The sequence below is a fragment of the Aquila chrysaetos genome, chromosome 2, assembly GCF_900496995.4.
Source record: "Aquila chrysaetos chrysaetos chromosome 2, bAquChr1.4, whole genome shotgun sequence".
In the NCBI taxonomy this organism is placed as follows: Eukaryota; Metazoa; Chordata; class Aves; order Accipitriformes; family Accipitridae; genus Aquila; species Aquila chrysaetos.
In genome coordinates this window covers 41,785,437-41,811,882 of record NC_044005.1, presented here as the reverse complement: position 1 = coordinate 41,811,882, position 26,446 = coordinate 41,785,437, and the positions used below count along the sequence as shown (strand labels likewise).

Below are 26,446 nucleotides of genomic sequence, written 5' to 3'. Positions count from 1 at the left end.
AATAGTTATTTCCCCAAAAGGAGCCAAGTTTGTATGAAGTGGGGTAGTGCATTTGCATGCAGAATTGCAAGCCATTTTTTAATGGCTTTCGAAATAAAAACACCTGATAATCAGTATTTTGTACAGGATTAAGTGTTGCTCTTGTCTGTTTTACTAAAACTAATGTTAAAATACAAAAAATGAGCAACTGAAAACAAATGAGCAATTTAAATTAATTTTTCACCTTTACAAGTTTCTAACCCATCAAAAACTTTCATGCAACTAATATTTCAACTTAAATCTCAAAAATCTTCTGTTGTTTAACACAGTTCAGTATTTTCAGTCACGCAAAATGAATCTTCTATCAACGACATAATTCAGAAAGTATGATAGCTAAATATAATCTTGTATGAAAGACAAGATCTTGCATTTTCCATGAGAACCTAGGTGTATTTGAAATTTTACTGTACAGTTATAGTTAATTACATTGAGTAGTTCATTTTCACCATAAAGGATATTCCACACCTTATAATAAATGAGTGGTTGGTGACAAGTTTCTTTTTCTAATGAGCTGGCTGTAACTTTCACAAAAAGTGGTGATAAGTGAGGGAGAAGTACAGCCAGGTTTCTTGGCTCAAAGGAGCTCGAAAGAATTGCCCTTTATATCATAGGTGACACAGTATCTACTGAGAAAAGGGGAGAAATAAAACCAGGAGCTAATTCCCAATCAGTTTACCATTAATCTCACTTCCTCCTTAGGTAAAGCCAAAGAAGTCTTTGTTCAGAATCAGTGACAGAGAAGAAAAAAAGGAAACGTTCAAAAACTGTGCAAATGAGAATTCTTTAGAAAAGATGGAGAAACACAAAAAGAAGAGGATGCAATGGAAGCAAAGCAATCTGTCTTAGTGAAGAGAAAATTCTGGGAGCAAAGCAGTAGTTGCAAAGTTATCTTGGATGTGAGAAGTAGCAACAATTTATAAAAGCCAACAAGTTGTTTGTATAAGAACCATTAGAAATTTCAGAAGAAACAGGAAGAAACAAAGGGAATTCCAAAAGAAAACACTACATCAGTGATGGTGAGAGCAAGTAACTCTGTTTCTTTAATTTCAGCCATTTAGGCTTTTCCTGAAACACATGAAACATTGTAGCACAGTATTTTACATATTCATTGTAATTTTATGTTTATGTACTGCAAATATAATAAATATATATTTGCATATGTATATCTCACTGATTAGGAATCACTGCATAAGGACCTTCTTTATATACATATAAAAATATATATATAATTTTTTTTTTTTTTTGAGGCCAGTTCTGTGGATCATACCTGCAGAACTAATAGCCACTTCCATGGGAGAATGTAAACACTCATGTAACAGAACATGGAAGATTATTCTTCAAGAATCAAGTTCCATATCTGGCAAAACTAGGAATTTCTGCTACACTGTTGTATTTTACTCACTGCCTTTTCCCTTACTATCTCGTCACATAGTTCTGAATAAAGAGAGGTTCAATAAAACAGTGACCGTTTCTCTTACCGGAGTGAGTGCTCCTTCTGCTTGAGCTTCCATAGGACTTGTAGGGGTGGCTGCAAGAAGCTGTCCAGCAGCTCCGGATAGAAGTTCCAATTTATCTGTAAGCTGCTCGGAAGCAGCAGGATGGCACTCCATGGCTAGAACAATCTCCACCCCTGAGGTTTGATCCTTGGCATGCACACTGTTTCCTGCCCAACCACCCGGCCTGAGCTGCTCTTCTGGAGGGGACTCCTCTAGAACTTGTAGTACCTCTGGCTCTTCATCTGACGGACTTCCAGTCGTTTTGTGCCCTAAAGCCTCATTTGTCCTGAAGTCCTGCAAGTCCCGTTCCTTATCTATTATCACCCATTCCTTAGAATCAACCTCCTGCCTGCAGGAGCTTAAGTTGACAGCTACAAATCCATTGCTAATAACACCATCAACGTGTTCTGGAGAACTAGCTGACACAGGCTTTGAAGCATCTGGAAGATACTCTTCGTCATAGTGCCAAACATGGTCCATGCGGGCAGTCACAGGAGCAGGAATGGGTGTTTTCTGAGAAAGAGTAGGAACAGCAGCAACAGGAGTCTCTGCCGCAGCTTTCAAGTCTTTCTGCATCTTCTCCAAACTTAAAAAAAGAAGTTAATATCTGATTTAGTTAAGAATTAATTAAATAATGTAAGGTACATTTGAGTTTTTTCAGTAGAGGAAAACTAGGTTTACATAAAAAATCTGTTGTTATATTTTAGAGCAATCTACAATGGTTGAAAGATCCACAATTTGAGATAAATAACTCATCAAGTAAAAATGGGTGGATGGTCTTAGAAATTTGCACATACTGTAAGTGTAATTATAACGTATCATATTGTACTGTAAATGTAATTACCAGAAGGGAGAATAATGAGTGGATACCAACTCAGTGGTGAGGCTACCACCAGATGTCCACTGTACTTAATTTATGCTACAAAGCAGAGACTCAAAGCAGAACAGAAGAAACAGATGTCTCCAGCAGCAGTAGTAGATGCTTTCAAGAAGAACGTTATTGATTGTTTTGATTGATTCCTTATTTATGCTTTGCATAACTTGCTTCATCAAACAAATTCAAATTCCTAACCCCTCTATGACATATTTAGAAGGATTTTGCCACTATCAGCATCTCAGCTGCCTTATACTGTCCCCACACGGTCCCTGCCTTTCAGTCAGATTTCACTGTGTTCTCCTCCCGTTATTCTTTCTACACATAGGCAAATTGATTGAATCTGTTCTCATACGTCTGTCTCTTCTCTACCTTCAAATTCCATTTTAAGACCTCTGCCTTCTACCAAGTTTTTTTTTTATGTTGGTGCAACAACTTTGGGCATAACTGAACCTGCTGCATGTACATAGGTTTCTAACTTTACTTCATAACTTCACTTCTTGTAAACTGTCCTTCTCATGTCATATAGTCTAACCCCATGTTACCTCTATTGAGCACCTGATGTCATCATTCTTATTTAGAATGAGTTGTACTGACTGTCAAGAGTACCCCACTGAAGAAAAACATCAGGGTTACACCACTAGGTCTTGAAAGAAAAAATTCTCAGGTGTGGAAGTCTGACTTTAACTGTATATTAGTGCTAATATTTTTTTTAAAAAGCTGCCAAGTGGTGAAATCCATTAATTGAGCAATATTAGGAACATAGTAAATACTTTACTGTAGCTTGCATAAGCATAACTGAGCAGCTCCATTCCTGGTTTTCCCATCGCAGAGGAAAGATGATAGTATCTTAACTACATATCCTGAAAAGATCTAAGCATAAGAATAAAATAATTTCTTTACCAGGTCTCAAGAAATTTATCAGTGTCTGGCTTTGACTCCAATGTCAGACGCTTCTCCAGTTCAAAGCTGTGAATTGAACGTAACTTCCGCACCAGTGGGACATCTCTGTCTAGCTGGGTGGTCTCTGAGCGAACACGAATTGGAGAACCGAGACTCGGTGCATTCAACATTCCATTCACTGGCCCATGGCTGTTTTCTTCCTCTGTAGCAGCCTGTGCAAAAAGTAAAGTAAAAATGTAACTCACTAGGAGTAGCAAAACAGAGGAAGACAAGGTACTACATGGTGAATACCATCCAGGTTTTTAGCCTGTGATAAGCCAATTTGTATTTGGAATGGTCCTTAAGTTCATGCCATCGTTAAGGTAGTTCAGATATGCTTTTCAGCACATACCTACAACAGATAAAATATTAGTAATATACTAGTTCTGGGTAGGTCTGAGAACAGGAGTCTAAAAAACCCAGTAATACACTTAAATTTACTCTGATATTTCACACCCATCTCTGAAATTTTCTTCAATAATAGTCTGAAACCTGGCACTTGGTAACATCTTCAGTCTGCTTTACAGTCAAGTGCTCTTATTAAAGAGGTTAGCTTCCAAGATGTCTTTATGATTCTCTGGAACATATAACAGTGTTACACATTAAATCTACTAGGTATTTCTGTGATTTAGAACTATGTTTTAGTCCAACCGCATTCCATCTTGTATACTAACTGGACATGATTTAGAGCTGGGAAATCATGATTATCCTTAGTTTCAGCAGGTATAACTAATAGAAATTGCCTTTGTTTAAATCAGAACAATCTCCTTTCTCCCTCTTTGGTAAAAAAAACAAACAAACAAGCACATTTGAAAATAGGCACCATGCCTTAGTCTTTCCCACAACACATTTTTTTCTAGTAAACAAGAGGTAGCAGCCTCAAAACTAGACGGCTCTCCTAGCTAAAGAACATTTCAGTACTAGATCCCTCTTCATGTTCAAAACATTTTTATATCAAGAAACAGGGCTACATTTTCCCAAGTATGAAATATTGTGACTGTAAGCAAGAAAGATGGGAACCACTTCTCAGAGACCACTTTTCAAAATTAAGCGGTATTCCCTTCTAAAGACTAGCCCATGAACCTCTTCGGATCAGTACAAAACTATCACATCTTATGGAGACAAAAACACCAAGTGAATTAAATGGATACTGCCAATCACACTGCCAATCTGTCAGCTGAAGAATAACATTAAACTGGGTTTTGTATATTCAGTGTCTAACTCCTACACATGCGAGATGCAGGAAATTTGCTTTGGTTTCAATCAGTGAGCAAGAATCAAAGTCACGTCTGAAGAACAGGAATATGAATAAACCACAAAGAATCTCAAATTATCAGCTATCTACTATTCATCATAAAGACCTGATAAAGTGACACAAGGCCCAAAAGCTTGTCTGCTTGTTCCAGTGTATAAACTGCTCTAATAAAATGTGTTAGCTCTACCATGAATCCTGTTTTCTTAGACCATTCTGGCTAGTCAATATTAGTAAGACTGCATTATTAATTATATCTTATGTGCACTGTGAGGACAGGAAACTGTTCAAAGACGGTCTTCACAATGCAGATTTGTAAGTACCTTACAGATGCCTAGTTTTATTTTGTTTCTGTTTGCATCCATTTCTTCCCAAACATCTTTTTCCTGAGGACGCTGATGCCCAGGGGATCCAGGTAGTTTCTCTGGTGAGACACCAGCTGGAATACCATTCTCTCCATCACTGAGCTGTTCATCAGGAAACACTTCATCTGTGTTTTCTCGCAGCAAATCTCCTGGGATAGGAGTGGCATTGGCAATTCTACAAAAGTAGTTTAAAAAAAAAAAAAAATTGGAAAGGTAAAAATTTCGAGACTTTAATTATGTTTCTTGAAATTATTTTCTACTCTAAATTATTTTCTACTCTATTGAAAGAAACAAACAAAAAATTACAAGCAAAAGCATGCCTCTGTAGGAAACTAAATCTTGTAAATTATTTAATATAAAAAATCCTACTTCTTGGCTTTCACAAGTTATGTTTCTTTAATTTAGGCACATAACAAAAGGTGTAAATCAAAAACCAATCACTTAAAACCTCTTTTTTTGAATGTTTTCGAAGGAACTCTGAGAAAATTTGTTAGAGATCATGTCCAGGCTCAACTTCGCTCCTGACTCTTCTACACACATTTTTCTATTCAAAAAAATTAATGGCATCTTTCATAATATAGTTTCCTTTTCCCCAACATCTGGTAGAGTAACAAAACATACTGCATGAGGAAGAAAGATCACTCAGCAAACTAAATGCAGTTCTAATCACTATTCTTATCCAAGTGCTATTTTGGTCCAATTACTGATAATCAAAACATAAGCATAACACTAACAAGACATTACATTTTAATCAAAGTTCTGTAGTCCCATTGACTTGGGGCTAAATAGGGCTATGGCTTAGCTCAGTATCTGAAACTGAAGCAATGCTATTCCTAAAAAGTGAAAGATCAGAAGGTCAATTAAAAGTCATTCCTGTACAGTCACCAAAATTGTTAACTGCAGCCAGGACTATCATTAACTCCAGTGTGATAATGGGACTGAATCATATGCAAAATCCCTGTCAACTTCAGTATGTTCAATAGTACACACGATACACCTGTGCAACAGTAACACCAGTTAATGTCTTGACTGACATTTATTTTAACACTTTTTTTTTTTTTTAATTACCTTGAAATACTGGGAATTTAATACATTCTACATGAAATTCTGGCATTTTTCAGCCTCACTACACTGTCAAAACCCCCAAGGCACAACCTTTGTGACTCTTAGATAAAAAGTTGATCTACTTAAGGCCTAGAACAGGCACAAAGTCTTCCTCCTCACCCATAAACACCTCTTATATTCTCTCCATACTCCTGAGATGAGTATGGGTATTATTAAACATCACATCTTGTCCAAGTTAATTACAGAAGGTCCCAACGATCACATTAAAAATTATTTTAAACATGACCAAAATCTATTTCCAAATTTCCTATAAAGATCCATTGATTTTTCAATGTTATAAGGAAATTGCAACTAGTAGTTTATTCCAAGCTTACAGAAAACAATGGGTTTAATTCCAGGCAGTTAAACTCAGGACACATAATTTAGTTTCACAAAATATGATTTAGCAAAGGATGGACTAGCAAATTTACATGCTGAGCTACTATTTTTTATTGGTATAAATTTAGGACTGCAGTGCTGATCTTTCAGGATAGTAAAAACAGAAACCCTATAAAGGAAAATACTTCAAATGCTCCCAAACCTCCATTCCTCTATTTATTCAACATCCTGCAGAAAAAAACCTAAATTATGGACATAATTCCCCTTTGGTACTCTGCGGCTGTTTCTTTAAGTGACCACAATGTGCATACATACCCAATTGCAGCCGGAGTAAGACGAGTATGTAACTGAGGTGTGGTTGAAGTTGTTGTCGTTGTCAGAGAGCCATCAGTTCCACTCTTCTCCCAGTCAAAAGGGTCACTTTCAATAACCCCAAACGTTTTCATGCTGTTGTCAAACACAGACATGAGAAGCTAAAAATGAAGAAAAGAAGTTAATAAGCTTCATTTTTGTCTAAGAGACCAAGCAATTAAGAAATATCCTCCTGTAATATTTTAACATGTCTCTTCTTTAAGATTTTGACTGACAACAATTCTCCAAAAAAAGGACACCATTCTTTTTATTAACCAGGTCTCATTTTCCAAGGTTTCAAAGTCAAGATATGCAAAATTCTGTTTTATTTAAAAAACAAACCAAAACCAAACGCATCTGTGTTTTTATAAGTAAAGAGAGGCAAAGATACACCATAGGCTTCTATAAAAAGACAGAAAGACACGCGCGTACACACACACAGAGGCATGACTACATTCCTGCAGAATAGCATCCAACGGCTCTCCAGCAGAGGAAGATAAAAGAGTACGTTAGGTAATGCCATTAGAAACCAAGGAAATTAATGAAGAGTATATAGGGAAGGCTACTGCTTTGCTAATTCATACATTTCTGTCATTTAGAACCATGTATCATTTACTTTATCTAATGCTGACATTCATCCCACAGAAATGTCACAATGGAAGCTTTCCACCTTTGTTTTATGCTACAAAAAATCATCTAGAACAAATTGTGTCCATGACAGAAAGAAATTGCATCTACTTTCCTCTCCCTGTGAAAAACTTTGTCTCATTCTAGTCACTGGTGGGAAGGCTGTGTCCATATCACATCATCTCTTACTCTGTAACATTCCTAAATTTTTTTTTTTTTGTCCCCAAAAGCTAAAACCCTAGTTTTCATTCTTTCTTCCAATCTAGGATGCAGAAAATTTTTCTCTGGCCTCCTTTAAATACACATAACCTTTGGCAACTTAAAATGGATGGGAAGTTTGTATCTTTTTTCTTGTATAAAGTGGTCGTATCCATTTTACTCCTACTCTCAAGAACCTTTGGTGTGCCATCTATCCCAGTCAGTTCTGGAACGCTATTGAACTGCACAAAGCCGTAGTTCACTCTCTGTCCCATATGTACTCTCCCTTCTTCTCCTCTTCCTGTAAACCATAAGCAGTTTCTCTGAAGTAATTTTTAAGGTCATTCTCCTTTAAATCTTTTCTACAATTTCTGCTATAATGCAAATACAAACTCAAATGCTTAATGATGTCAGGAGGGTGAGGCAATGTGTGCATAAATATCTGAATAAAATGAACATATCTGACATTGCCAAATCAAATGTGGATTCTGGGCCTATGTCATGAACTTTTTAAACTGTAAACTCTTCAAAGCAGGGTTCTTGACCGTATACATTCTTGTTCAGTGCCTAACCATAAATACGAACAAAGAATGATATGTACTGAAGGTATGAACAGCACTGCTACAACAAATACTAGTTAAGAAGGACCAGAGCTTAAATGACCATGGAAAGTAAAGCACTTTCACTGCTCTAAATAAAACCACCCTGCTCTGGTCTAAAGCACACAAGCAAGACCATGTCAGAAGGCATGTTCCAGGACCAACCAGAGGACTGTAAATTACTGGGCTGTCTCTATCATGGAGAAACTCTGTCATGGTATCACGTTAAACCCTGAGTGCACGTGTTGTGTTAGATACAAGTTGACCATAGAAGAAGGTTTTGCAAAAATATGCCTGTGTATATATTTTATCATTAAGGATATATAATGTAAATAAAACATATTTACCAGTCTACAATCAAGGTTTTTCTATGCAACATAAAAATTTCTGCAATCAGTAATTTTTACCATAGAAGAAAAAAATAAATCTGATTCATCTTTATAACTAGGCACACAAAACACTCAAAACTTTCTTAATCATTTTCCTCACTTAATTGTAAACTATAGGATAAGTTCAATTGAAATTTGTAATAGAAAAGGAAAAAAATCAAGGTATTTATTTTTCAGGAATGCTGAATATTTTCTGTATGTAATAAGATATTTTTTTCATTCAAATTTTTGCACAAAAATCGATTTTAGTTATTGTTTTTTTACCAAGTAAAAAAAAAAGTTTACTTGCTTACCAAGTAAAGCACAGGAATCATTCTTATCAAAGTTACAATTCCAGAATTAGTCAGAATTATTTATTTATTCAGTTGAACCAATTCAGCTTGCACACTAGCAGGAAACCATTCCTTCTGGTTTTGCTGAGTTAGTGAGTTAACAAATGCAGAGAGGCAGACAGGTAACGCAAGTGGGAAGCTGACAGGAATGTATGTTTCTGGGAGCCAGAGGGAAGGCACACAGCAACAACGTGTCATGGCGTGATGTTAGATCAGTTCAACTTCTCCCACAGTTTGTGAGACTGAAAAAACTCTCAGTCTCTCCCTCCCTGTTTTTCCTGAGCATTCCTCTGCTGCTTTCCACATACTGGTATAGGACAAAGTTCTGTCTTTGCGTTTTATTTATTGTTAAATTATGGGTCAACACTGAGTGAATAAGATACATATTCTACAGCATATCCTCTTGGCACCTATCACCTTATCACCAAGCTGAGGCTGTCCATTTCAGCAGGCAATAGTCTCTTAAACAAAGAAAAATGACTAGTTTTCTGGTGATCTCTGTAGGCAATACTTCAGTCTTAAAAACCCACCACGGCTGCATGTTGTGCTCTAGCTGTATATATTGTAGGTGCTGAGCTCCAGATTTTGGAAAACTGCCAGAATGACTATCACTGAGAAAACAACATGATCAATTTAACTTAAGGAGCTCCCACAAGAGGCTATGATAGCAGGATAGCACCCGATCCTAACAGAATACCGACTGCAAAGCAACTGTCAATTGTTTTTAGAAACTGAACTGCCTTATTCTTCCCAAATGGAAAAAAATGACGTCTTTGAACCACAAAGTTTCTGTGGCACTAGGTGGTCATTAAAATAACTTTGTGGTGGCACAATCCATAATCACTACCAAGTCTACACAATGAAATCAAAGGAAACTGAAGTTGAAACAGCATAAAATTCTGCTATTTAAAAATAAGAAAGACAAAATAGTAAAAATGTTTACCTGGTAATCAGGCTTTGTAAAGTAATCTAAATTAGAAATGTGATCCAGAAAGATGTTGAATTCTTGAGGAAGATGTTTCAACATAAGTCTGTGCTCGTACCTTTCTTTAATGGAGCCCACTTGCTCCTAGGAGTAAACAACACAACAAACATTCACACACCTTCATTCTCTGCTACAATATATTCAACTTGTATCTTACAGCCATTCACTACACTACTGGCCAGAAAGATAGGTAAGTACATTACTCTGAATAGTACTGAGAAACGCCATTCTACGTCAGATGACAAGGTAAGAGATTCTGCCATTGCTCTCAGTACACATGCAAACTAATGTACAAACTTCAAATTCAGTATGAAAAGCTATTTAATTTTCTCCTGTGTTTGAATGCTGCTGGATATCAAGGACTGTCATTAGACACTCCAACCCTTCTAAAAAGCATGTTTTAAAGATTTAAATATCCTGTTGCGTCACCTGAAGTTCAGTCACTTTTTGGTGTATATTTGGTCATCACAGTATATTGCGTAAGATTGGTAAATCCTGCGTAGTGTAAGATGAGTAAATCAAAACCAAAAAAGAGATGCTACCTATATACCACATTGTCATCTACCAATGCATAAACCACATCAGAGAGTAACCTTGGTTCAATCTAGTTTCAAAAGAAGTTGAAAGAAGTAATAACAAGCTAATTAGACGGTGTTTCTTTGCATACCTCACCTATGATATATGACTAAAGGCACTAGATTCACTTTTGTTCACCAGCAAATAAGAAATGCCCATTTCACAAATAATCAAAATAGATAAGAAATTTTAAATGTGTGATAGGTGAAATCAAAAAGTACTCAAGTGAAAACAGGAAAATTAATTAAGTGGCATATATACACTTACTTTTGCCTTCTAAAACATTTGCAAACTAGAAGCACAATCCACTTCCTGCCTAGAACGGTTCATAAAACTTGACTGCTTTTTATACCATGACACTAGCAATGAGAACTAACACTAAAAAACAGTGGAAAATGTAATGTTAAAATTAATGAACTAGTGATTCTTGGTGGAATCTTTATCACAGCATTTGCTTGCAATCCAGAATTAAATCTCCCTTGTGCTCTTTGGTTTCACTTCTAGGTTTACCTTATCTTTTATTTTTCTCCAAGGCAGCTGCCCAACCACAAATTCCACCAACATGTAGAACAGGGACCAGAGGTCATCATGCCGACCCATTTCCTGTGAAAAAGAAATATTATTCTAATGCATCTTACAAATACCTATAAGACAAAAGGGAAGATAAGATTCTTTACTGCTCTGGAGACTTAAATTATTATATATAAAAATTAATATAATCAACACTGCAAAACAGGTTTCTATAATTAAATCCAGCAACTATTTTAAGTAGAAACATACAAGTAAATTTCCATAGAAGATACAGAGAAAGTTCAAGTGTACTAAAATAACATTGTAAATCTCTGTACTGGAAGAGCTGTTTATTCAGATTTCTTTAGTGTATGATGTTAAGACGACATACTGGACATTATGTATTTTACAAAACTCAGTAACTTCACCTTTTTAATTTATTAACTTACAATACAACTGAACACCAAAGGTAACTATTAAAACCACTATTATTTCTACAAGAAGAACTTTTTTACCCTCAACTACTGTAAAGTATATTATCCTTTCCCAAAATTTATAAGTATTAATTTCTCAATAACAAATACACACATAAGAATACAAAAAAGGAAATCAATAGCAACTGCATTACTGACTGCTTTCAGCTACATGAGATGGATATGATATAGATTGAGATACTCACTCTGTTTCTATGAGCATTGATTGATGCATATCGTACTGTTCCTCGAAAACCAGCGACAGCTCGTGGCTGTCAAAGAATAGAAAAATAAGAAGATTCTCATTGTCAGAAACAAACCCTCTGACTACTTAACTTGGCATCTACAAAGTGAGTATGGAGCCACAACAAATATCATTTGAGACTTTTTGTTTTATTTCAATTTACTGTGTTTCTACAAGTTCTCAGCAGAAATCCAACTAGGCACCACAAAGTGACATATGTCACAGTTTTTTAAACCATCTATTAGTTAGTTTTTGTTCTCCACAGGCATTAAGTCCTGTTAACCTCATCCCTCAAAAAAGCTATATCGCAGAACTATTCCTCTTTTTTCTCCAGTAATGAAAGTATTTCTTGGTTTTAACTATTAGAAGTTTGAGTTTTTAAATTCTGGCAGGATCTAAACCATAATGATTTCTTCCACTTCGCTAAAATACACCAATACTATGTGGTATGAACAGGCAACCGGGCATTTATTGAAATGTGCTAGCAACATTTTCACAAATTATTTTCTGAACTAGCAAACCAATCAATTTTTTGAGAAATTCCAAAAGCTGGGAAAGCCACAGGTGGCTGAGCAATAAATAGGAAGGGCTGCACTACAGGCACCAATTAAAAATACTTCTTTCTTCTGCAGTTTCTGAATACCAGCATTTCTTCCCTGACACTCTAGATATTGTATGATCATAAGTCAATTGGTGTTTTATAATCACAGAATAAATTTTCCTATCCTTCTTTCCTTCAAATAAAATGTTACTCAAAAAATTATATAATTGCTAATAGTTATAATTACTACATATTTACAATTAAAAAAAAGAAAAAAAAAATCAAACTGTGGTATTATTACTTTGCCTAAGACAGATATCCAATCCATGCTACCCTCTTAATTAATCATTAATACAGAGAGAACTGCCAGAACTGCTAAATTTGCTTTCTTTTACAGTCTTGTCTTGCCAATCAATAATTCTTTTTGTTTCCTCTAACAGTGAATGTGAAAAACTTGAATTATCTTCCACACCTCTGACTTGTACTTAAAGGGGTATTGGTGATCTGTCTGCCTGCCCCAGACTCATCACAATTCTTAAGAGATTTTAAAAAATTTTGCACAATACATTGAAAAGTCTGGTTTGATATACACAGACAAAAATAACCACAATACAAAATTACTACCCTATTAAGATAACACACTTCAGTCTCCCCACCTATATATATATATAGGTATAATTTCTTCTTAGCCACCAGGAGACACTACACTGTGAGCTATCATTTAAGTACGTCAGGAGCTGCCATTACTGTCAGTAACCCTATCAATTAAATCCAGCAGGATTATGCAACAATGTCTTTAAAAAGGATTCAACAGCCCATATAATCAATGTCTGCTAGAGTGGTACGATGAGAGCTGAACCAGTGTTAGTTAAGGTGGAGAATATTTTCCAGGATGTTCTTAACAGGAACAGGTTCTCAGACAATATTCCATAAAACTTGGGTTTTGCATGTTATCATAAAGTTTAAATAGTGCTTGGAACACATTTTGTGTTCCAGCAGGACAGAAAATTGAGTTTCTACCTTAAATCTTGTAAGTATATCATATTCCATACTGAACATTACCCTGAAATGAAGCGTAACACTGTATTTGCAGAAATTTCACAGTACCATGCAATTACAAAAAGAATATCTCAAAATGCTTTGGAATTGCCAAATTTCAGGAGAAACTTAAGTACTTTTTCTGAAAATTTTAGTCTCCTTCTTAATAGTTCTGAAGATTGGCAGACCATCCAAGTAACAATAATATAGCATCACTGCCAAGACAATAAAAATACAGGTAAATTCTCAAAAAGATGCAGTTTGATGAACAGCACTTCTTCAGAAGGGCACTGAGAGCTTAACTTTAAAACACCCGGAAATACAAATTCAGTAAATCCCAAGAGCATAAAGTTTCAGAAGATGAAGCCCAATGCTTACTGTCTTCAGCCTCTGGTCCGAATGTCAAAAAGGAAGGACTATATTCAGTTTTACAAAGTTAAATATTTCCATTCTTCTGAGAATAATGAAAAATATGAAAACTAAGATGAAATGAGGCTTTCATTCCTAGGGTAACAACTTCAGTTTCTACTTGATAACTAGCACAAAAACATGGCAGTTGCTTGACAAGGAAATAAAAAAAAGAGTAAGAAATGGCATATGGAATGTAAATTATCCCATCCAGTTTATAAAAACTAACAATCTGACCTATTCCAGTTCTGCCCTGGGAAAGAGAAGTCCGTATGAGGAATTTCATTGTGTACCAACTCAATTGCTTTTGAATGTTAAATTCACTGCCATCCTTAGACATCCATATGAAATTTTTTGCCTTAGAATGACTTCAGTTATCTGAGAATCACCTGGCTGGGAGGGGGGAGGGAGGAGGGGGGTGGCGGGGAAAGCATGAATATTGTTTCTATATATTAGCATATCATGAAATGAATTCTGAATTCTTTACCTCAGCAAGGATATCTAAATCCTTTTACAATCTCTTGCCTTAAAGTGTAGTTTGTATAAATCTTACTTAAGAGAGCATATGTAACTGTTACATTTTAAGACACAATGAAATACCTTTTAACAACGCAGCTGGTCACTACTTAATAGTGGTATTACAATGCCACACAACAACAATAAATTAATTCTATCATGTCACTAACAACATGAATGATGGCTCTAGTAGCTCAGATCAAGTTTGCCCAATTCAGAATAGAATTTATAGACTTCTGACCATTTGCAAAACTTCTGAAACTGTTTCAGAGCTCTTTATGCACCTCCCAACAGCTCATGTAGTAAAAGAGAGATATTACAGGCAATAGTAGCAACTTCCTGAATGACTCACCGCATTTTTTCAAATAAAATCCCCCTCTGCTATTACTGATCATGTTAATTTGGTTTTAGACACCTCCAAATTTTTCCTATCTGAACTCACCTGCCACCAAATGGGGAAAAAAAAGAAAAAAGAAAAAAAAAAAAAAGAGCCTGGGAGAAACATTGTTTATAGCATTGTCTTCTAGATGCCTTATCTAAGAAAGCTGCTACCACAGCAATTGAGCTTCCTTAAAGAAAGTATATTTCCTTGTTAAGAAAAAAGCTTAATAGGTCCATTTTTTTTTAGTCATTACAGGTGACCTATTAAGACAACCAACAGAATCTATAGCACTTTTGGAGCACATAGCTGTAAAGGGCATTTGTACTAAAGAGATGGTGAATCCTACATTTGAAAACATCTGTGAATTCCACTGACACCCTTGATTAAAATGGATCACATCCATGTTCCTTTCCATGACAAATGCCATAATGAATATTCTCCTGTTTTTCCACTTGAAATTTAGTGGGGGGTTTTCTCATCAGTCAAAGGCTGGAGCAACCGCCATATCCAGGTACTGTCTTAATTGCAGGGATCTATTAACAGTCCACTCAGCAGTGGATTCCATTCTTCAGCTCTTCCACATTTAACAGCTTTATTTAGCTTGCATTCATTTCTATTTATTTATGGCAACTATTGTTATGATGTTTTTCCTTCAGATAGAGTAAGAAAGCTTTTGAAATAGACAACTCTCAAATTGGCACAGGAATAAATGGGACCCTGGGGAAGAGTTCTTAGATTCTGGAGTCATACTTTCTGCAGAAAAAAGAATTCCTACAAAACTTTGCCTTAAATCCTGGGGATTGAATTAGTGATAATGGCCATACAGATCACATGATTTAGTTCCTTTATTAGAATAAGGGATATAATTTCTAAGAAGGTTAGTGTTCTTGTATTTGACACAAAACATACCTTGCAAATCTTCTATAAAACTGTAACTTGTTTGCACTAGTTTACATTAAAAAGTTTTTTATAATATAATTAACTCAAGCAGTGATCTGGAAGTCAGAGTTGTCTCTGATTTGATTACTTTCACTAAATTCTTCAACTGTAAGTTAAAATAAATTATTTTGAATATACATGTATATGAAGCAGATCCAATGACTATGAAGAATTTTTCTACACATAAAGGTACTTTTTAATGTAACATCAGTTTTCTTTGGAGGTAGCCCTGCCCTGGAAACACATGACAATGTGTCTTAGATAAACTACATGCAGGAAATTAGGAGTTCCTAGAAAAATGAACTATTTCCTCTAAGCACACAGGTTTGCAGTTTCTTGGGACACACTATGCTTACAAACCTGCCTACGATTGTTGCTTCTTTGGAGGGGCTGTGGAGGAGGCAAATCACATTCCTTAGCTCAGTTCAGTATCTCTAGATAAATGCTCTGGCTTTATTGCTCTGGGCAATGTTGGAAACGTTATGCAGAGCAAAAAGTTAACTTTTTACTGCAGTCACAGAAAGTAGATAATAAACATGAAAAATAAAACAGTAATGATTCTTTACATTGTATCTGACACACACCATGGTTCTTCCTATCAGTCAGGCAATGACTGGGAATTCTTAACTGTCTTTAGGTTTTGGATTGAGAAACCAGCTCAAGCAGTGAGTCCCACCTTCTTGGTTCTGCCTCTAAAACCAAGTTCTAAAGCTCATAGAGGGGTGGGTAGAGAAGCAGCCACCTACATTACCTCTATTTCCCTTTGTTAAAGGCAGAATTCTCCTTTCTTATCTTTTCCCTTTAAAAAGTCAATTTTCTAGTTCTTTTACCGAACAGGAATATATTTCCAGGATTGGAACTATACACAGTTCCAATTCTTTGGAACCTTTTTTCATATAAAATGGCTTCAACGATTCACATTCCCATCCCCCCTTTTTTGTGGATATAGGCTTTGCAATCTAATTTGATGTCTAGCACGTGTTAGCACCAATTAAAAGTAAATGAAAAATTCAGGGATCATCTGGGTAAGGAAAGATCGGGCAGTTGAAATACAATTGCCATTACAATATATTATACATCTCAATTAGTTTTCACTGTATATACAGCTCTTCAACCCCCCACTTTTAGCTCTATATAAAAAACATATCAGACTAATAACTGAGTACTTGCACTTAAAACTCTTTATCGACCCATCTCCTACCAGTTGTTGGTATGATACATTATTTGGACTCAGACCTACCTAACTTGGGATTTCCAAAAATTGATTGCAGCTGTCTGATCCTATGCTACCTAGTTCCAGCAGAAGGTGGGTAACAAGCCGAGTTAACAATTAACAGTGCAATTAAATTTTGCTATTATGACTTCTAACGGACATGTGGTGACAAATGAAAATTTAACTCCAACTGCCTGTGCTATAAAGAGCATCACCATCTCTAAAGACAGCAATATTTGATACATGAACCGTCTCCCAAGCTACTCAGTTTTCAATCTGGAGTATTTACTTAACCAATGTGATGCACTAGCTGAAAACGGCAATCATTCCAAAGCAGATTCATGAACAGACAAAAAGTCTGGTGGACTGGAGGTAGGTAACAGCCTACTAAGTGTCTGTCACAAACCTGAACTGACTGCAGTGAAAAATCACACAGGATAAATCTGCCATGTGTATGTTTGCTTTGCCCTGTGCAATCTTTCTTCTTCCTCTTACACCAGGAGCTGAAGCAGAGATTACGGTAAGAGGAAGACTACCTATGTAAACCAGCTAATGCTCTGGCAGATAATTTCCCCAGACATCAGAATATCGTTTTACTTATCTCTGTAAGTAAAAATTTTATGGTTGTTCTGCATTATGGGAAGTCCTGTGTTCTTAGCAGACTGGAGAATAGAGACCTTCACCTTTAATTGTTTTGTACATATCATATTTAGTATTTATAATGATAATACCACATATTAAAGAGCTGCATCAATCCAGTAGTAGACTTATTTCAATAGCAGACTTGTTTTCAACTAAGGATGAGAAGCAAAAGGTCTCAAGCAAGCTAATGTACATAAAATAACACACTTCCCTTCTTTTCTTTTAAACTATTCAAAATAATTTTTCATAACTCAGCAGTGAATTTAGTCCATAGCTCAGAAAATATTAGTAACTAAAGTTTCTGTTTTGATTTTGGTTAGCTTCTATTTTCACCAGGAAACAAATTTTACTGGATCAAACCATCTGTCTTTCCACTACAATGGCTTTTAATTTCAAATAGTACAGCTCTCAAAGACTTTCAGTTCCTGCAAGTTTAATGAAAATTGGTGATTAAAGACAGAACCCAAATTAGTACCTTGACACAGAGGCAGACAGTTACAATTCAATTAAAATGGCTCACATCCATCTTAAGAGACACCAATCAGTTGCTCAATCAGCATGCTTTTTAGATGGCAAGTAAGAACATGCCTAGTCCCGAAACTGCAACTATGTACTGGTCAGAAATGTAGGGTGTAGTATGAAGCTGAAAATAGTAAGAAATTTGGAGGGCATAAAGAAAGCAGTACACAAAACCATAGGAAAGCAGTAAGTTTCACCATTCATAGAATAATTTGATTTTTTTCAAAGATAATACCAAATCTCAGTGGAAAAATTATTTCTCTTTTTTTTTTAAGGGACAGTTACAGCCCATTTCCCTGAGCATCTATCAGTTCTATAGAAAATAAAGGAACTGCTGTTGTCAGAATATAGAACAGCTATATAGCACACCAGAATTTCTAAATTAAATTGTTCAATGATTGTTTGGATATGATATCAGTGTTCTGCACACCACAGAAAAGGAGGAAAAAACCAATAAATGCCAACAATTACAAAGTATTGTATTATGAGAATTAAATCTTTTTCATATCTCAACTATTTATCAACCTGTTCCTTCAGGCAGGATATTAATAGATTGTGTATTCTTTTTATTTTTCACCCAAAAAGCCCAAACACCAGGTCACAAAGAATCTTCCTCCAAAAGAAATCACCATACATGATTTTCTTAAGTTTTTCATTTCATTTAATTATTGCAAGAATATTCCATAGAGATGTTACAAAATAATATTACACCACATTAAATTCATATATCCATTCTAATTGTGTCACCTTCTAAGTCAATCCATAATGCTCTTTTTTCATCTTTTACATTAACTTGCTACATGCTTTCTTCACCTTGTACTATCACACACAAGACGCAAGCTGTCTGTCTCTGTAACACCGATTCCCTTCATTTCTTCTTTGTCAGTAATACACAAGGATCATGTTCAGTGGGTGCTGAAAATGCTATATATATGTTATAAGATTGTGCCTTAAATAATCTCACTCCATATCCTTGAAGGAGGTTATGGCAGACAAATGCAATAAATAGTGTTACACTGGTAGTTATAACACAGCTATATCATTATAGCTGCATAGGTATATGACTGGTAGGTATATCACAGCTATGCATTACTTCAAAAAACTTTTGAAATCCAATAATTTAATAGTTATTTTAATCTCTTCATTCAAAAATAATATCTGCACAAACCTCTCCAAACTAACTCCCTTGTCTTCCCTGTAAAGTTATCACTAATTCAGAAATGGAGCCTCAAATGACTAATGCAATAATTCTTTCAACTCATGCAGATTCCTGCTTATAAAACCAATAAAACAAAGGGCTATTGGCTTAGTCTCTCCAGCAAATAACCATTTCCAGATAGGACATCTTGACATAAAAATCTAAACTTTCTTCAGTTTCTCCTGGGATTTAAGGGAAAAAAAAAAAAAAAAAAAAAAAAGGGAAAAATTAGGCTCCAGTCTTTGTTGACTCAGATGACATAAGGAAAAGAATTAAGGAGTATGTATATGTATACGTTATTTAAGAATGAGGCTGTATGTTTACATCTTGCATTGAATGGCTCTGATATTGTATAATAATTCCTTTGCTACAGAACTGAAAGTTATAAAGAAAATATAACGCTGTAATAATTCATCTTAGACTCTTCAACACCATTTACTGAAACAAAGCTTTTTTTCTTTGAAGTAGTTCATTTTTTAAAAAGCTATCAACTGTCAAATGCTTAGCTCAGAATTTAGATGGAAATCTTGCAAACCTCATCTATTTCCAAAAATATATGTCATGTAGTCTGACTGATGCAGATTTAGTGAAGAAAAGCTGAAAACATAGTTTTAAAATGTATGTTCTTTAGACATTTTCTCTGTTCTACAGTAGCAAAATGTACAAAAATTAATTTTACAGACATGGAAAGGGAGGAATAGACTATAACACGAAGGGATAGTCAGGTTTCCAAAAAATTACCCCAGTCCTCTCTTCCAACACTACCTTTGAGTCATTATTTATTAATAGAATTATTTATTTTAGAAACAAAGAACATATAGTAAATAGTTTCCAATGCTATTTTCAGGAGCTTACTGCATTGTATTTGGCAGCTGAATTTTATCACATACATCTCTATTGCTCCTTCTTTTATTTTTATTTGTGCCATAATAGCTGAACTGATTTTGCTAATTGCTGTAAAACACACAATCAGTGCAACAACATTATTCAAAAAAAATTAAGATTTATACACTAAAGATTTAAAACATTCCTTTGTTTATAATTTCTTGTTCATTCTATGCATGTCTGCTGATTTATAGAGAGTTCATTACAAAACTATTACTTAATTTTAATGTTTTACAGTCCCAGCTCTTCGATCTTCCCAAGAAGTGCTGAAGAGAAGTGAAGAGAGGTGGCTGTTAGGAGGCTGATCTCAAAATACATTATTAAGATACTTGTCCTATGGTTCAAGCTAAAACTACAACTTGCCAACTTATTCCATCATGTTAAACTCCTCAGTAAGCCGGTAACAATGAAAAATTGGACATAATTTAGCTTTGTTACATCACACTCCATTTCCCTGTCATGTCTCCTTCATCCCTTCATATGGATTAGAGAAAATATTTCTAAAAACTATTTCAAGAAGCAGCTGATCCAGTGTAATGCTCTACAGAGACAGAAACTACTTTTGGTCCTGCGAGAGCATAGTGGTCTTCCCAGGCTAGATAGCCCACACAAAGCTTCACACTAATACAGCTGAACTACTTCCAGATTTTAAGTTCACTGAGGCATTTACATTTATGACCAAATGTTTCTTGTTCTTTGTTTCAGCACCTGCTATCTTTACTTCTTCAGTAGAGAGAGAATGGGGTAGGTAAATAATAGTCACCCTTTTCCCTCTCTTCCTCCTTCTGTTTTTCCCTTGCACTTCCTGATACCTCACACACTCCATTCCTCTCCCTTATTTCATGAAATCTAATCACAGACCTGGGAAGCAATAAGGGAAAATCTGAAGAGCTAAGTGGAACCCACAGTAATTTGGTAAAGATCGGTTGAAAGAATTTGATAGGGAGGAACCACTGCAAGTTACATAGCCATTTAATGCCTGACATTACTTCACTGTGTTCAGTGCCTTCTTCACATTAATTTCTGTCTTTGTTAGACAAACAATGTAGAAATTAATAAAAAGAATTCTGTTTTAGGATTGCCCAGTTATAGACATTTCATGCTGGGAACTTCGCACGCCAAATTTTACCATGCACAGGTCTTTGCTTTGTAACCGTTAGCGTCAAGGTGTCCCGTACATCATGCATAGCTGTCATGCAAATTCTGAGGGGGAAAAGTAACTTTTTGTCAGTTCCCTGCTCAAAAAAATTATGTTGCAAGATAATGGTGTGTTCACTCAAAAGGACAGCTTATGAAAGGTCAACTCTAAAGTATATCAATGTGTAAAAGCCTCAGAGGGCTATTATACAGATAAGAACTTATTAACACACGTTTTTCTTCCTCCATCATCCTTCCTATAAGTTGAATCTTTCTATGACAGTAAGGAGGTAATGGTGTTATCAGTCTGGTACAGCAGTAGCGAAAAGAACCCTTTGCTGAGCCTGAGCAGATTAGCCCCATGGGAGCACTGGAAGGCTCTTGAGCGCTTCTTGTGCCATGCCTGAACAGTTACGTAGCTCTTGCTCCACGTCACAGGGTGCCCCCCATGCTAAGCTTGAGAATGCATGCTGAACTATTCAAGTTCTTGTGTTTTTCAGAAACAGGTTAGGGAAAGGATAAAAGGGAAGGATAAAACAGGATTATCTTAAGGTTCAAATTCCCCCTTGTAGTATATCATGTATAGTACCACAGCACCTACAACTGCAGAAACACTTCTTTGTCACATTCATCACTTGCAGCCTGGACAACAGCAGCCTAACTACACAGCCATGCAATTATTAGTGAGATATGATTCCGGTAAACTCTACTCACACAAGAGTGACAGTGAAAAGAGGAGGCTAAAAAGAAGTTGCAATAACTGATAAGGAAATAACCTAAGAATTGATGAAAATTTTATCAGAAGAGAGAAGGCACGTGGATAAGTTTTAGAGAAGTCTGCATAAGTTTCAGTGAGAAAATAATACGATTTAGTGACAACTTGAAGGTAAAAATGAAATGAAGAAGAACAGCTCAAAAATTGTACTGCAAGTTTAAGTAACAATACATGTTAAATATGAGACAGGCAGTATAGCTGAGGAAGATGAGAAGATTTCAAGAGGAAAAATACATATGATTTTACTTGTTTAGGTGCAAACATGCAACCCTCAATTAATCACATCCCTGTGTAATGTACTGTTAGGGACTGAGAGAGAACATTACTGAGAAAAGATAACATAAGGTAAATGCCAGCAACAAAAAGCTTCTCAACAGGATGAAGCAACCACCAACCAGTACATTTAACAAAATGACATGGACCATTACCCTGCAGCATCTGGCTTTCAACAGTTTTAGTCAGGTTTGGAAGAGGGTTTTTTTTAGACCAGTTAACATATTTCAGCCAATTATTTATTATATGCTTAATACGGAGCAATATGAATTGAAACAGGTCCCTGGAACTTTTTTGTACTATTTAATTATTTTTCATATAATGCACTGCCATTTAATACTGTACTCATAGAATATGTCCTAGTTGTCCTTGGATTTTGCTTTAATCTGTGTCATTCAAAGCAGAGAATGTATCAAGGAACTGCTGAAGATGCATTGTATCTCCCTGCTCTTTAAATAAAACCAAAACCTAATAAATTTTACATTTTTTTGGAGTTGACCCAAGTGCTGCCAATCATTTAAATTTAATAGGCGTTTAATGGGTTAAAACAATTTAATCCAAATTTTAATCTGAATGCAATGTTCAGTAACTATTCTTTAACAACTTCCAGTATATAGGCTCTTATTTATAATAAATGCACACAGTCAAGGTATTATTCAGGACTCGTTACTGACACAAATTCTAAATCATCAGTGGACGTGGGGCAAATAAAGAAAATTGCACCAGCTTTAGTCAGTACTATCTGTGGACCACTTCTGAGATGTTTTTCTTAAAAGTAATATCAATGTTTGCAGATCAGGCTGTAACACCGTTCACTTGAAAAGGAGATTGAGAAGCATATATAAGCAATCCATCTTTAAACAGTCTGTGGGTCCAAATTGCCTTCAGAGAGAAAAAAAGATTTGTAGTGATCTTTTTTCTTACAATAGTATAGCTTCACCATTGCTCCTTTAGTTCTTAAAATTATCCCACTTTTTTGCCTGTCATAAAAAGCATTTAATGGATATAGCTTCCACTCTTTCAGTACCATAAAAACTCTGTTCCGTTCCAAACATAGAAATAAAGAATTCGCAATTCTGCTGCCAAGATGACAGGACGTTAGGTAGAATAAGATGGAATTATTCTCTAGTCCTCCTCAGCAATCAAGATAATCCAGAATATTAAAAGAAAGAAACACCATCCAATTCAAATGCATAACCATTCTGAATTTGCATGAAGTAAAAAACAAAATAAAAGAATGAATATACAAGAATTTTTTACCTTCTATCACTGTATTTAACTGAAATACAATAGACTTTGAAAGATTTCAAAATGTGTGCAATACTCTGCTTTGATATTTAACAACACATTTCTGCGCAGCACTGTGCAGGGGATTTTTTTTGTTGTTTTGGGGGCAGGTGTTTTGTTTTGGGGTTTTTGGGGGATTTAAAAAAAAAAAAAAAAATTCAGCTTCTTAAAGTATATTTCCAGGACACCATCTGTCATCCTAAAGTGAAACTTGAATATAAAAACTCATTTGCTGGAAAATCCTCAGAACCTGAGGGCACTGAAGAAAGGCAAGCAGCACTTATCTGATTTTGTACATAAACACCTGAATAGAGTAACATGTTCATTGTCTAATGTGAACAGGTTTGTAACTGCTTCCCTAGACAATAAAAAGATCTAAACATTTGCATTCACAATCGCTTTCACTGCATTTTTCTAAGGGTCAGACTGTACAGCAGCTGGTGTATCTTCTGCTTTAGCAGGAGGCAGAGACAATTTTGTTACTGACAAGTCACCAGTAAAGAGCATGAGTAACTCCTCAGAAAATTTTGGTGGATACTCTGTCTCCTTTGGATTTGAATACGTTTGTTAATGTTTAGAGTAAGAGTTTTGTGAGTCCTTTAAACAAAGCATATCAGAAAAAACAGGGCTACGTTTCCTAGTTGTTCTAAAATCAGGACTTCCCAGCTTGGTAAGGTTTAAAATTTCACATTTCCAGGTTAAAAAAAATCTAGCAAGTTAGATCTAAAATACTGTAAACTCCTTAATGTATGTAAAAAGAATGTAATTTTGATTTTTTACTTATTTCAAATAAATACAAGGAAGTTTAGACACTTTTAATAAAGGTCACGCTAAACAAACCTATGAGGGTGACAACTCTGTTGAAGCTCTTAATTTTGTTTAAATAACAACTGAAGAATGACCTAAAATCTAGTCACTGGGAAGGGCAGGAGAAAGGTGGGGACAGGGGGAAAAGAGTCATAGGGTAACTCTCCCTTTGACCTAAAAAGCTTTATTTATCAAAAGTACAATAGTTCCACAGACAAAACAGAGTCTCCTCAGAATACCTTTTAACCCACTAGTTAGGATACTCTCAGAGAGGAAGCCCACATTCCAAACTAAGCACCAAACTGGGCAAAAAGGCGTTTTCTCCTTCATTCATCTTTGCTGAGTCCAAATCACCAGACTCAGGGGACTGGCTGTTAATTTGAATAATTCTTTAGGCTGCTAGACAGTGAGACCTGTATACTGAGTAGAAAAACACAGATGGTTTAGATAAAAAGGTTTTAACTAAACACCACCTTCTTATGGATCACTTTTCAATTGTGTTTTTCCCTAGCTTTATCAGCTAGCTTGCATACATGTTATATTATCTTCTTTGTAAAACACATACAATTCAGTTATTTGTAACTTCAAGTCCACATAAATAAAAGACCACAAAACTCAAGGCTGTGATAATACATGACAGTTGAATTTATGGATTTTTAAAGGATTATGACCTCAAATCTGGTTTTGAAGGTTAATCTGTTTAAGAGCAAAGACTAGCGGCTTCTTTTTTCTTTTATTTTGCTTTCTTTACATTAAATTTGTTAGTACCTCAAAGAACAGTTGTGGTTAACATTCACTTTAAAACAGGAGTGATGACAACTGCCCAAGAGCTAGTTGTAGTACTGATGATGTTAAGAATGCAAATGTCCTTCAGATTTTGTCCCTCAAGGTTTTCTATTTCTGTACCACAGCTGGCACTTTCACTTTTCCATTATCACCATGTAAATAGAGACATGTAAACTGAAGGCTGTATCAAGTTAGGTTTACATTCAAAAATAATTTATTCCTCATCTCCAGAAAAAAGAGATGCTAGTACAACCTACTTTAGCTATCACTAGGACAATGGGAAACAAAATGGTAGGTAAAATAACCCTTTGACAACACTTTCAAAAAGCAATAAACAGTAGACTATGAATCTCATAAATATACTAAATTTGCATCCTGCTACATGTATTTGCCTGATGATTAGAAAGTCTCCCCATAACTAAATTCTAATTACCCTGCTTTGCAGTAATCAATTCTTATCTACACCATTAATTCAATTATTGGCTTCCTCTCTCCAATTTATTCCCCTGCCCCTGTTTCCTCCTTCCTTCTTTTAACAGCCTACATCATCCCTAGCAGTTTTTGTTCTCCTTCCCACGCACATTTTTCTCTCTTCCTATCTCTTCCGTCACCAGACAAGGCTCCTGCCACCAATGAGTGTTTCCTTATCAACGTCCATTCTAGAATTTAATTCTACATCTACCCTAAATACCTGCATCCTAGTACTGTCCCCAACATGTAAAATTTAGCTTCAGAAGGCTATACACACACATTACTGCCTGACTTTCCATACTCTTCATCCTATCCCCAGCTACACATGTATCGTTGTTGAAGGTTTCCCAAAAGTATATATGGTCAAAATATGTTCCAAGCAAACATAAATAAAATGGACAAAGAGACAGGGTTCAAACCACTAAGAACAGCAGCATAGTTGCAGGAAAATTTGTTCATGTGCCATTTGTTTATGTATGTTTTTCACAGTTTAGAACATGTTTTACTTTTTAGATACTGCATTTGGGTGTTCAGAACAATTTCATTCTAATAAAATAGTACTAATTGTTCAATGCATATGAATCCACGTACAGAAAAAAAAAACCCAGATCAAAACTACCCACTGCAAATAGTTAACTCTATGTTAATTGAGTGAATACATTTCCAAAGACCTGCAAGAGTTACATCTTCTCCTATTACTCTTGAAGTGAATATACAATATATAGATAGAGTAAATGGCAGAACAGGTACATTTCATCTGTGCTCTAAGGCACATAACACTAGTACTACCTACATCTAGAATATGACTTCTGCATTCAAGATCTTGCCTGAAAAGTTTTAAGTTTTTTCATGATATACTTAAGTCAGATTTCAACTTCTTTAGCTAATAAAACAAGGTGAAGTAAATTGAACAGAAAATATAAAATAACATTAC

At 35.4% G+C, this 26,446-nt stretch overlaps 1 protein-coding gene across 10 annotated transcripts in view; it reads right to left on the bottom strand.

The window, feature by feature from the left end:
• TTBK2 (tau tubulin kinase 2) overlaps positions 1-26,446 on the bottom strand; it is a 106,355-nt gene that overhangs the window by 28,790 nt on the left and 51,119 nt on the right. For all 10 annotated transcript variants that reach the window (XR_003926272.2, XM_030034746.2, XM_030034784.2 and 7 more), the window contains 7 exons: positions 11,658-11,723; positions 10,979-11,071; positions 9,851-9,976; positions 6,727-6,884; positions 4,927-5,143; positions 3,313-3,524; positions 1,518-2,121 (listed from right to left, as the gene is read on the bottom strand). Coding sequence is in view for 9 of the 10 variants with exons in the window: in XM_030034746.2 (XP_029890606.1) it covers positions 1,518-2,121; positions 3,313-3,524; positions 4,927-5,143; positions 6,727-6,884; positions 9,851-9,976; positions 10,979-11,071; positions 11,658-11,723 (1,476 nt within the window). In the remaining variant the exon portion in view is untranslated. The remainder of the gene's footprint in view (positions 1-1,517; positions 2,122-3,312; positions 3,525-4,926; positions 5,144-6,726; positions 6,885-9,850; positions 9,977-10,978; positions 11,072-11,657; positions 11,724-26,446) is intronic.